The sequence below is a fragment of the Bufo bufo genome, chromosome 3, assembly GCF_905171765.1.
Source record: "Bufo bufo chromosome 3, aBufBuf1.1, whole genome shotgun sequence".
Taxonomy (NCBI): Eukaryota; Metazoa; Chordata; class Amphibia; order Anura; family Bufonidae; genus Bufo; species Bufo bufo.
This window is the reverse complement of record NC_053391.1, coordinates 571,384,496-571,397,558: the sequence shown is the minus strand read 5'-3', so window position 1 is coordinate 571,397,558 and position 13,063 is coordinate 571,384,496. Positions and strand designations below refer to the sequence as shown.

General features: G+C 48.1%; 1 protein-coding gene across 4 annotated transcripts in view; it reads left to right on the top strand.

Moving 5' to 3' along the window:
• NEMP1 (nuclear envelope integral membrane protein 1) overlaps window positions 1-13,063 on the top strand; it is a 57,462-nt gene that overhangs the window by 17,433 nt on the left and 26,966 nt on the right. For all 4 annotated transcript variants that reach the window (XM_040425710.1, XM_040425709.1, XM_040425712.1 and 1 more), the window contains exons 3-7: window positions 1,639-1,855; window positions 2,566-2,638; window positions 4,625-4,718; window positions 5,511-5,625; window positions 7,850-8,075. In XM_040425710.1, coding sequence (XP_040281644.1) covers window positions 1,639-1,855; window positions 2,566-2,638; window positions 4,625-4,718; window positions 5,511-5,625; window positions 7,850-8,075 — 725 coding nt within the window. The remainder of the gene's footprint in view (window positions 1-1,638; window positions 1,856-2,565; window positions 2,639-4,624; window positions 4,719-5,510; window positions 5,626-7,849; window positions 8,076-13,063) is intronic.

The window sequence follows — 13,063 nt, the reverse complement described above, 5'->3', positions numbered from 1 at the left end:
TAGCGCAAACGGCGGCAGGCAGGGAGATATAAGTCATACAGTTATGTTCTGCTGACATTAGCACATCGCTAATGTCAGCCAGCTACATAACGACCTTTCTGATGACTGAAAAGAAATCATGAAGAAACAGTTTATTAATATAATCATCTATGTGTATGGAAATTAAGCTATTAATTGATACTACTACTACTACCCCTATTTGGTGTACTTTGTGATCAGCTGGAGCAAGTGGTTGCGTCTCGGCTCGTGGATGGACAACTTCTGGCGTGTCATAATCATAGTGGTCTTCTGGTTTGAGCTAAAAGATATGATATAATGCTTTACTGTGGGAAGAAATTAGGTACAATGGCTGCTTTCATTTATTAATATCATACCAGGCCTTGTCACCAAAAGTGGAAATTAAATTCTCAAGAATTTCACTTGGTAATGTTGTGTTCTCCACCGAAAACCTCCCTCCTGTGCTCAGTTCTCCTCTCTCAAAATGTAAACCACCTTCCCCTGTACACACTTCTAACGGCTGCTCTAATTCCCACTAAAACTGAACGTTTCAGCATCCAAGGAGTGCATACCAGGGGGGTTCCCTGGACTACCCCCATTGTGACCGCCAGGACTGACAGTTTTATATTGACAGGCTAAAGGCTGAGGGCAAACGCTGTAATGCATTGAAACCTGCAGATGTTCCAAATCATAAGGGTTTCATATAGGGATGAGCGAATCGACTTCAGATGAAACATCCGAAGTCGATTTGCATAAAACTTTGTTCCAATACTGTACCGAGCAGGAGCTCCGTGCAGTATTAGAATGTATTGACTCCGATGAGCCGAAGTTATTGCTTCCAAGTGGTACCTTGGAAACGAGCCCCAGTTCGGGAAATGGTTTTTTACAGTACAAATTAATTTATGAAGTTATTGCGCGAAGTCTCGCGAGACTTCGTGAAGCAATAACTTCGGCTCATCAGAGGCAATACATTCTAATACTGTATGGAGCTCCTGCTCCGTACAGTATTAGAATGAAGTTTCATGCGAATCGACTTCGGATGTTTCTTCCGAAGTCGATTCGCTGATCCCTAGTTTCAAATATAACGATCAAAGTCAAAAGCCCCCTCTGTACCATACGTGTTGGCCAGAGTGAAGAAGGGTTACCCAGAGCGCCTCTCACCTGTGGTTCTCCTGATTTTAAAATGCTCTTTTTATTTTAAGGCTCCGTTCCCCACTTTTTCTGAATAAGCAAATTAGGCCTTCGGGGCAATGAGGGCATCACCATTGCTTTTGTTGCACCCAACCTTCTAATATTTCTGCGGCCAGCGCCTCCCTTGCTACTTTGCCACTGTCTGTCCCAGTCAGTCAAATCTGCGAGAGGTGGCCCGGTCTACGCTGTAGTACGCTGTTTCAGTAGCCATATGTCATAAATGTCTGAAATGAGAATATCCTTTAATATTATGCTACAATACATTTGGCGCGAAATCATCCTTCAAGGCCAACCTCCTGAATATAATAATGCTACTAATATAATAATAATAATAATACTCATATAATAATAATAATAATACTCATATAATAATAATACTACTCATATAATAATATTTTATTATTAAAATATATATATAATTTTTTTCTTTTTTTTTCTTCTTTCCTGTAGATTCGGGTAAAAAGCACCAGAATGATCAGAGTGACACAGGTGGACAGCGAGGAGAAGCTGAAGGAATTGGATGCATTTAGTGTGTTCGATCTCTTCTCCTTCTTTAGAGAGAAATTAAATGATACCTACATAAATGTGGACCTCCGGAGCAACAAAACCTGCATTAAAGTGCATGTAAATGAGGCAGATGCACGTTATAGTGTCGTCCTTTCTAAAGGTGAGTTACGTGTAACCATAAAGCAGCATTTGGTTGTTTTCATGTGACCTGTTTGATATGGATAATTGCAGATAGTTTCTGCATATCAATATCCGCCTGAAGTTAGACACAAAAAGTTTTACAGTTGTTCTCTCAAGGGTGTAGCTGTTTGCTTTCTCCCTGGGCTAGTGACCAACCAGTTGCTATTTCTTCTCCAGTGGAACTGCAGCGTAACTGCTGGATTAATAGGGTTGATCATGCTGATAGAGGCTCTTTAAAGGGGTTATCCAACATCATTCAACAGCCCCCCCATGTGCTGGGCCCCTCAGAGGGAATATACTTACCCCGCTCCCTGCGCCTCTTCTGGTCCCTGCACCGCCGCTGCTGCCTAAAAACATCCGGTGTCGGGGAAGGGGGGGGGGGGGGGGGGGAACAGGCAATGGCAGACGGGGACGAGCCTCCCTAGCATCGCCTGCCATTGAACTCCCATAGTGATGAATGGAGATCACGCAGCATATGTGCGGTACACTTTCCTTCACTTCTTACCTCTGGGACTGGCACCTATGTGGCATTGATGAAATGCCATTAATGTCTTAGAGTGGAATACCCCTTTAACATATGTGTTTTTTACAGTAGTACCTTATGGATGACAACTGCCACTGTATGATGTGAACAGAGCCTAATCTGTGTGTACTTTTCATTGTGTGACATGTTCTTCTTTTATTTGGCAGGCTTTGATCCCAAGCTCTTTGCCGCCTTCTTTATCGGTCTCCTCTTGTTTTTCTATGGAGACTCTCTCAGTCGGTAGGTTTTAATAATAATTGATAATTGTTGTACTTATGTCTATTTCTGTTGTACAATATCATTAGGCCATGAAAGAAATATATTTTCCAGGACGTCCTCCATGACAGCACAACATGGAGGGTGCTGTCATGTCGGACTCCTGGAAAACCATTTACCGGTAGGTCTAAATCATACTTTTTTCCTTAAGACTGCTTCCTTGAACCTGTCGGCTTGTTTTTGCCCTGCGAAATAAACATAAGGGGGTATATAAGCCTTCTAGACCTGTACCCCCGTACTCAGATAAATTGCATCAAAGTACCGCCTAGACCAGTGATCCTGTGTTCCTGCCTGTACATCGCTCACTGCAGTGGAAACTGTGCACCCGTACACTGCTGACATGTCAGCTGTGTCCATAAGCACTAGGTGCCAATTTTGTAAAGAAAACATAAAAAAAATTATATTACAAAAATTGTGACATTTAGAACAGATTTTAATACAATTGTTCCCGAATTTATGTATACTTTAAAAAGTACAACTTCTGCAAAAACAAGCCTTCATAGGGCTACGTTGATGGAAAATATCAGTGAAATCGCAGGGCTTTGATCAGTTACCATGACAGCCTGTGACCTTCTGAAGGTGCCCAGGGCTGTCATGGTTGACTGCCTGTAAAGCCATGCACAAGGCACGGCTCAGCAGGCAGAGTGTCAGAATCTCATAGACTGGAATATTAGCCATATTATTTTGTTGTGGTGTATGGGACTAGCGATCAGAAGATCATATGTTTTAATAAAAATACTGACTGTGAAAGTGGCCTAAAGGTGTTCCAACTGAGCAATATCCTCCTCAGAAAGAAGCCATTCCTGAGCGCTGCCTTCTATAACATCTGGCAGTATAAGCTGCTCCAAACCCCTCGTCACATCATAGCATGTCCACAAGATGTGCCATAAATGTCTGAGAAATGCAGGTTCCACTCTGGGAGCAGCACTTATCCCCAGAACAGGGGTCCTCCGTACTGCCCCCTGGCTTAAAAAGAATGGAAATGTGGCTGTGCATGCGCTTGACTCTCTCCATTCACTTGTATGGGAGTAGCAAGCATGCCCGGTTGTTTCTGTGAATAGGGACACCGTGCACCTGCATGCCCACTGTCTTTCCATTCTGTGCCCAGATGCCAGGCTCCTCTTCTAGGGATAAGAACCAGCACCACTAGACTTTTTTATTTTTATTACATATCCTGCTTATCCGTCAACATATTGCAATTGGAAGGGTTAATTGAGTAATGTGAAGGTGCTTTAAAGGGAATTAACTATGTGACCCAGTCCAGGGCTACATAGTGCTGCCTAACACAATGCAATACATACCTGTCTTCGTATTATGTGCATTTCCGAAGTGCAGAAAATTAACTTTTATTCATATGCAAATGTGGTTTCAAGAGCCTTCTGCCAGAGCCCAAGCCCTCCTCTTTACTTGTTCTCTGTACCTCCTCTTGCTCCATCCAGCGTGCCCCCTCCACTGCGATGTCACTATTCTCCTTCAGCTCCGGCTGGCTCAGCGGAAGCGCACCAAGTATGGCGAGGTTGATGCCCACCGCAGGGCATTTAATGCGCAAGTGCCAACAGTTTATTTCGGTGAAGGACAATGCTCAGCTGGAGCTGAAGGAGAGGATTGTGATGTCGCAGTGGAGGGGAGGGGGGGGGGGCTGGATGGAGCATGGGGAGGTACAGGAAACAAGTAAAGAGGAGTTCCTGGGCTCCTATACAGTCATGCACGCCCTGCTGGGCAGCTTGAAACCACATTTGCATATGAATAAAATTTAATTTTCTGCACTTCGGAAATGCACATAATACTAAGACAAGTATGTTTTGCGTTGTGTTAGGCAGCACTATGTAGCCCTGGCGCAGAACAGAGACTAAATGTATCAAGAGATGTTTGCCACTTTCATTGCATGGCATGGTGGCATCTGCTGATTAGTCGTTTGACGCTTCTGTTGTTTTTCCTGTCCTTCCACAGAAGTCAACTTTTTTACTATGGCACAGGAATGAGTGTGGGAATGGTGGCTTCAATACTGATACTTGTGTTCATGCTCTCCAGGCTGCTGCCTAAGGTACTTATAACACCTCATGATAAAAAAAAAAACCTGCTGTTTGTCTGCAAGTAAATGCGTTAATGAGCATCTGTCAGTCTGATCATCCCTATTAAACCAGGACAACTGCCTGGCAGGGTTGATCATGCTGATTAAAATGATACCTTTCTTTTGTCTGCAAATGAATATGTTGGAGCACCAGGAGGTGGGGCTGAATCTTTGGAGCACTGCTTTTGTAATGGTTCTGTGCTTTTTAAATCCCCCCACACACTCCCCCACTTTGTGTGCAGCATAGGGTCATTACGAAAGGAGTGCTCCAAGGGCTCCGGTCAGCCCCCTAGTACGCAAAACGGCTCATTTTCATATAAATAGACTAGACTGGCTGCGTTATGACAGCACTCCAGACCAAATAAAGTCTTGTGAGAAAAATACACATAGGACTTTTTATGACTTGTAAATCTGCCTATACAGGAGTCTATGACGCATATACAGGTGTTTTTCCGACCTCTGGCAGGAGGTGAATAAATGATGAGCATGGGCATGGAGGCTTCGCTTTGTCACAAGAGGACTCACCTCAGACTCTTCCGCCCCAATAGTCATTCTGCCGGGGAAGATTGGCGGGAGGTTGTTGTGACCCTATTCAGGTGTAGTCTAGACTTATTGCTTTTTAGAGGCTCGCTAAAAATGTTCAGCTGAAATATGGTCATCAGATGAGTGCACTTCCATATCATATTTAATATTTTCTCTGTTCAGTGTTGACTTTTTAAGCCAGGCGTGCTATAAGGAATATTTTACCTGCTTTCTTTCGTGTAGAAAAGCCCTTTCTATGTGTTACTGGTCGGAGGTTGGTCCTTCTCACTGTATATCATCCAGCTGGTGTTTAAAAACTTCCAGGAAATCTGCAAAGAGTATTGGCAGTATCTACTAGGTATGTGAGTATTTTATTACTCCTGGACCTGTATCATCATGTAACTTTGCTAACACGCTCTTACTGCTTTTGCTGTATGCCAGTGGTTTTCGCCGTCACCTGTCTTACATGGCTACATCACGACTGCAGCCATGTTAACACAGACTGGAGGTGAGGACTGCTGGCAATGATGGGGACAGAAATACAATCTTGTATTATTTTAACACATTTGGGAGCTTTTGAAAATAAATCTGGGCAACCCATTTAAATGCCTGGATTGTGGACTATAATTACAATCAGGAAAGTTTCTGAAGTGGATTTTCCTGTTCATTACAATCCCATTTCTTGGTGCAGTCACTTACATTTTTCACATTAGATGCTTTTCTTTATGTTTTGCTTTTTAATGCCATTATTAGCAGGAAAAAATCATCCCTCTGTTACTTTAAAGGGATTTTCCGGGATTTTGATACTGAGGATTTATCCTCTAGATAGGTCATCAGTATCTGATTGGTGGGGGTCCAAAGTGAATGGGGATGAGCGCGATGTACGGCGCTGTGCTTGGTAAGCTGCGAGAAGGCTGTGGGCTGCCTTCTCAAACAGCTGATCAGCGGGGGTCCCAATCAGATACTGATGACTAGTGATGAGCGAACTTGTATATCAAGTTCGGTGTACAAGGTTCAGGTTATCTAAGAATTACGTTATGGGTTCCGCTAGGAATCGACAGATATTGATTTTTTTTTAGAGCCGATACCGATAATCTGTGAACATTCAGGCCGATAATTTATACCGATATTTTATAACTCATAATATATATTATATTAGTTGGTAGTCACTGAGGTGGTGGAAATTTTCATTTGGCACTAGTATATTATAAATGTAAATTATAAATTAATAAAGCCCTTAGGCCTAGTTCACACGAATGTGTGTGTGTGATCCGTGGCCGTATTGTGGCCCGCAAATTGCGGGCCGCAATACACGGCCACAGTTCTGTGTGCATTCCGCATCACGGATGCGGACCCATTCACTTCAATGGGTCCGGAATTGCGGAACGGACACATGGAACGGGACACCTCGGAAGCACTACGGAGTGCTTCCGTGGGGTTGCGTCCCGTACTTCCGTTCCGCAAAAAGATAGAACATGTCCTATCTTTTTGCGGAACGGGCGGATCGCGGACCCATTAAAGTCAATGGGTCCGCGATCCGATGCGGCTGACCTACAGCCGGCGATTGTGCATTGCGGCCCGCAGCACGGGCACGGGTCACAGCACGGCCACGGGTTTGTGTGAACTCAGCCTTAGTTGGAAGTCAATTTATAATTTACATTTATAATATACTAGTGCCAAATGCCAATTTCCACACCATCTCCCCCCCTCCTCACTGACTTTATTAACCCCTATCAGACCTCAGATGAATACAATAATAAACTCCTCACCTCTCCTGCACCACGACTCCTCTTCATCTCTGTGTCCGGGGTCTTGCTCCCCTGTGTTCTCCGGGGTCTTGCTCCCCTGTGTTCTCCGGCCCGCGCTGCACTATCACCGTGCAGCGTCAGGCCATAGTGTGTGCACTACGTCCTGACGCTGTACAGGGTCAGGACAGTGCAGCCCAGGCCCCATCAAAGAAGACCAGGGAGGGTGAGTATCGGAAGAGCTTGCTGCGCTTCTTCCTCGCTCCCGGCACCTGATGCCTCACTAGTATTCGCTTTATACGCATTATCGGTATATCGGCAAGGTTATATGCCGATACCAATAATGTACAAAATCCTGAATATTGGCCGATAATATCGGTACTTCCGATAATCGGTCGATCCCTAGATTCCGCTACCACTGACCATAAGGTATGGTCCGTGGTAGCGGAATCCATAACAGAATTCTTAGATAACTCGAACATTGTACTCCGAACTTAAAACACAAGTTTGTTCAACACCTGAGCATAGGTCATCAGTATCAAAATCCCGCAAAACCCCTTCAAATAGGTTCTCTAGGATTTTATATTGGTGACCTATCCTTAGCAGCACCCTTGCCAGTCAGCTGTTGTGCATGAGGTCCAGCGGTGGAATTACACATTTCTGTGTAGTAGCTAGTTACTGCAGCATGGCTCCCTTTGAGATGCTGTGAGTCAGACCCCTGCCTATCAAATATTGATGACCTATTGTAAGGTAAGGACAGGATAGGATAAAATTTCCTGCAAACCCCTTTAAAGAAGTTTAACTCTTTCCATTTACCACAACCATTCTGTTTCTCAGGCTATTTGGGCATCGTGGGCTTTGTAAGCTTTGCAGTTTGCTATAAATATGGCCCTTTGGAGAATGAGCGGAGTATAAACCTGCTGAACTGGACTCTTCAGCTTATTGGATTGCTGCTGATGTACATTGGCATACAAGTGCGTAACGTGGCGCTGGTTATGATAGTAGTTGCATTTTGTACCAAGCAGATTGAGTACCCAGTGCGATGGGTGCACAGCTTATACAGGTAACTATGCAAGAATTATTTTCTATGTAGTTCAATGATTAAAAAAATCAAGGCGTGATGATCTGTTTTTGACTATTGATATGTCAGGCAGCCAGTGAGACAGACAGTCTCGCCGAAAGCATGTCACCACGCGATAACGTGTCTCTCATTCTCCCAGGGGGTCTCAGGCCCTCCGGTGGGACATCCCTCACCCCTCATTGGCCACGAGGGGCAGGGTGTCTCCTCCGGGAGGGCGGAGCTAGTAAAGATTTGCGCTTTACGCTCGCGTCACTCTGTAGGATCCATTCCGGATCTTGGTGCTGCTGGGAGACGGGACTCCGTCACTCCTGGTGCTGGTCAGGGGTCCCAGGACACCGGAACTAGGGGTGGGCGATATGCAATATAAATTTGTGCCACGATATGGATTTTGTGCATATCGCCGGACCGCGATATGACCGGTGGTGAATGACCGCGCTCTCGGCGCGCACCATGTTCTCCTGAGCCGGCACAGTGGAGAAGGAGGGAGTCCCTCCCTCCCCACTGTGCGCGGCTGCCGCTGGCCACTAATAAGAACAGAGTAGAAGGAGGAGGGGAGGGACTGTGGCCACTGCGCCACCAATGAATGCCTGAATACCAACGTAGCGTTCATGTGCCGGCCATATCCCGGCCCCTATGACTGCACGCTGCGATCCGCTGCAATTAACCCCTCAGTTGAGGGGTTAATCGCGCGGATCACACCGTCCTGTCAGAGGTCGGGTGCCAGGAATGTTCTTCAGTCTCAGCATTGGTGGCAGTGGGCAGTTCCAGTGTAATGCTGGGGCTCCGATCGGTTACCATGGCAGCGTCCTGGCTGCCATGGTAACCGATCGGAGCCCCAGCATTACACTGCTGGGACTCCGATCGGAACTGCCCACTGCCACCAATGATGGGGGGGGGGGGGGGGGGGGGACCCTGTGGCCACTGCCACCAGTGATTAATACTGGGGAGGGAGGGGGGGTGGGTTTGAGTTACCAGAGGGGGCGGATCAGGGGCTGGGGGGCGGAACAGAGCCCTATTAGGCTGAATATGACAAGGGTTCTAGCCCTTAAGGAGGCTTATAGTTAAATAAAAAGTAAAAAAAAAAAAAAAAGTTTAAACACCCCCCCCCCCCAATTTAGAAAACAATATATCGCGATATATATCCCATATCGCAAATGCTTAAAATTATAACGCAATATAGATTTTAGGCCATATCGCCCACCCCTAACCGGAACCCCTAGCGTCAACTGTTGGCAGGGAACCTCTGTTGTCATGTCTCCTGATTTAGACATGTGGTGGGAGGTTCCCTCCTCTGCGCACACTGAGCCCTCACCTGTGCTTACCTGGGCTGAGGGTGGAGATTGGGTGTGACCTCAGCAGTGTCAGGTGACCTGTGGAGGGATATTTAAACCTGATCTTTCTCTCCCATTCCATTGGGGGACACAGACCATGGGTATAGCTTAGGCCATTACTAGGAGGAGACACTATGCAAATAAGAAAAAACAGCTACTCCTCCACTAGCTATGTGCGTGACACCTTTGACATCCAGGGGGAACCTCCTTCTACTAGTAGCCAGGAATTCCCCCTCTTCCATTCCAGAAAACCGGAGGCAGTCACATTCCCCATTCATGGCGAGTTCGCCAAGGTCCTTTCTAAGCCTTGGGAACACCCTAATCACCGTTTTTCTGCTACAAGGCGTATGGATACTCTTTATCCTTTCCCGGCAGATAACGTGCAGCAGTGGTCTTCTCGTCCTAAGGTCGACCCACCGGTGGCCAGATTTGCTAAGGCTACTTTCACACTTGCGTTCGGTGCGGATCTGTCTGGTATCTGCACAGATGGATCCGCACCTATAATGCAAACGCTTGCATCCGTTCAGAACGGATCCATCTGCATAACAGTTTTTTCAGATCTGAGTTTTCACATCGTATATTCTAACACAGAGACGTTCCCATGGTGATGGTGACGCTTCAAGTTAGAATATACTAAAAGAACTGTGTACATAACTGCCCCCTGCTGCCTGGCAGCACCCGATCTCTTACAGGGGGCTGTGATCCGCACAATTAACCCCTCAGGTGCCGCACCGAGTTCCGATCGGAGTCCCAGTTTAATCGCTGGGGCTCCGATCGGTTACCATGGCAGCCAAGACGCTACTGCAGTCCTGGCTGCCATGGATACTTAGCAATTTTAGAAGCATTGCTTATAGCACAGACCTTTCACTTACCAGTAGGAGGAACGCCCGGCCACAGACAGCGCAGGTAAGTATAATGCTTCTAAAATTGCTAAGTAACCATGGCAGCCAGGACTGCAGTAGCGTCTTGGCTGCCATGGTAACCAATCGGAGCCACAGCGATTAAACTGGGACTCCGATCGGAACTCTCCGCTGCCACCAATGATGGGGGAGAGGGGGTGATTTTAATTTGGGGGGGGGGGGGGGGAGAGAGGGGAGGCCGCACTGGCCACCAATGAATATAATACTGGGGAGGCTGCACTGGCCACCAATGAATTTAAAACTGGGGAGGGGGGTCTGGCCCCTGCAGCTTGACAGCACCTGAACTCTTACAGGGGGCTATGATACGCACAATTAACCCCTCGGGTGCGGAACCTGAGGGGTTAATTGTGCGGATCACAGCCCCCTGTAAGAGATCAGGTGCTGCCAGGCAGCAGGGGGCAGTTATGTCCACAGTTCTTATATATTCTAACTTGAAGCGTCCCCATCACTATGGGAACGCATCTGTGTTAGAATATACTGTCGGATCTGAGTTTCACAATGTAACTCAAATCCGATGGTATATTCTAACACAGATGCGTTCCCATAGTGATGGGGACGCTTCAAGTTAGAATATACCATCGGATTGGAGAAAACTCCGATCCGATGGTATATTAATAGGGACTCCTGACTTTACATTGAAAGTCAATGGGGGACGGATCCGTTTGCAATTGCACCATATTGTGTCAACGTCAAACGGATCCGTCCCCATTGACTTGCATTGTAAGTCAGGACGGAACCGTTTGGCTCCGCACGGCCAGGCGGACACCAAAACGCTGCAAGCTGCGTTTGGGTGTCCGCCTCCTGAGCGGAATGGAGGCGGAACGGAGCCAAACTGATGCATTCTGAGCGGATCCTTATCCATTCAGAATGCATTGGGGCTGTACGGATCCGTTCGGGGCCGCTTGTGAGAGCCTTCAAACGGAACTCACAAGCGGAACCCTGAACGCAAGTGTGAAAGTAGCCTTAGAATACGGCAATACCAGTCCTGGACGGGTCCTCCCTACAGGACTCCGTTGACAGGTGTTTGGACTCTTTCCAAAGCCATCTTCTCTCTTCCGGGCACAGGTCTGCGGCCCGCATTCGCCTCGGCCTGGGTAGCCAGGGCGCTTTCTGTGGTTGCAGCGCCATCATCAGAACCTCGCGGACACCCTGAACTTCATCCTCCAGATGTCCCAGGCGAAAACATTCCTCTGTGAGGCCTCATTGCATGTCAGCACTCTCTTTGCGCGGATTTCGGCCCTCTCGGTCACGCAGCGCAGGGAGGTCTGGTTGAAGGTCTGGGACGCCGACGCTTCCTCACTAACCTCCCCTTTGTGGGCTCCAGGCTCTTCGGGGCTAAGCTGGATGAGATTATCTCTGACGCTACGGGGTGCAAGAGTACACACCTGCCCCAATCTAGATCCAAGCGTGCCTTAAGAGCTCGGCCCTCTGGCTCTAGAAACCAGTCCTTTTTGGTGCTTTGCCTCCTCCGGCGGCTCTCAGGACTCCCGCAAGAAGCCTTCCTTTAAGCCTCAACCTTCCTGGCGCCCGCGGGCACAGTTCCAGGGGAATTCTGCCCGCCCCGCGGTTCCCAAGCAGTCCTCCGTCTGAAGGGGCGCCTGCTCTCCTTTCAGCATGTCTGGAGAGCTCACATTTAAGACGCCTGGGCCCTGGAAATTGTAACTTCCGGTTACAAGATAGAATTTGTTTCCAGACCTCCGGAACGTTTCTTTCCGTCTCGTGTTCCGGGAGATCCGGCCCGAGCCTCGGCCCTTTTAGAAGCAGTTTCTTCCCTTCTGGTCAGGGGAGTAGTTGTCCCAGTTCTTCTGGAGGAACAGGGGGCAGGTTTCTACTCAAATCTCTTTGTAGTGCCAAAGAAGGAGGGATCAGTGCGTCCGGTCCTAGACCTGAAGCTGTTAAACAAGTCCCTGCGGGTGTGGAAGTTCCGGATGCAGTCCCTCCGCTCCGTTATTGCTTCTCTTCTTCCAGGGGAGTTCCTCGCGTAGGTGGACATCCGGGACGCCTATCTGCATGTCCCTATCGCAGAATCTCACCACAGGTTCCTGCGCTTCGCCATTGGCGACCAGACAGCGTCAGGATCACTGTTCAGACTCTGCAACAGTTTGGCTGGCTGATCAACTTCCCGAAGTCCTCTCTCCAACCTTCCCAGAGGGTGTCCTTCCTGGGGATGATTATGGACACTACTGCAGCCCGGGTATTCCTCCCGGATTGCAAGTTCTCACGGATACGGGAGTCGGTGTCTCGCCTTCTGCATTCCCCGTGTCTCTCCATCCGGGAGTGCATGCAGGTTCTGGGGCTTATGGTGGCCTCCTTCGAGGCAGTCCCCTTTGCCCAGTTTCACACTCGGCCTCTGCAGCAGGCGATCCTGTCTTTCTGGGACGGAACATCGAGGGGTCTGGACTCTCGGATCCGCCTTCCTCCTCGGGTTCGCATGGACCTCCAGTGGTGGCTGTCCCCTCAGAATCTGACATCGGGGAAATCCTTGCTCCCAATCTCCTGGACAGTCGTCACCACCGATGCCAGTCTCCTGGGTTGGGGCGGCGTTCTCCGGGCTTGGACAGTTCAGGGGGTGTGGTCAGAAGTGGAAGCCCGCCTTCCGATCAACATATTGGAGCTCAGAGCAATTTTCCTCTGTCTCATTGGACCCCCCCTCCTAGCGGGTATCCCCGTAAGGATCCAGTCGGACAATGCCACAGCCGTGGTCTACATCTATCATCAG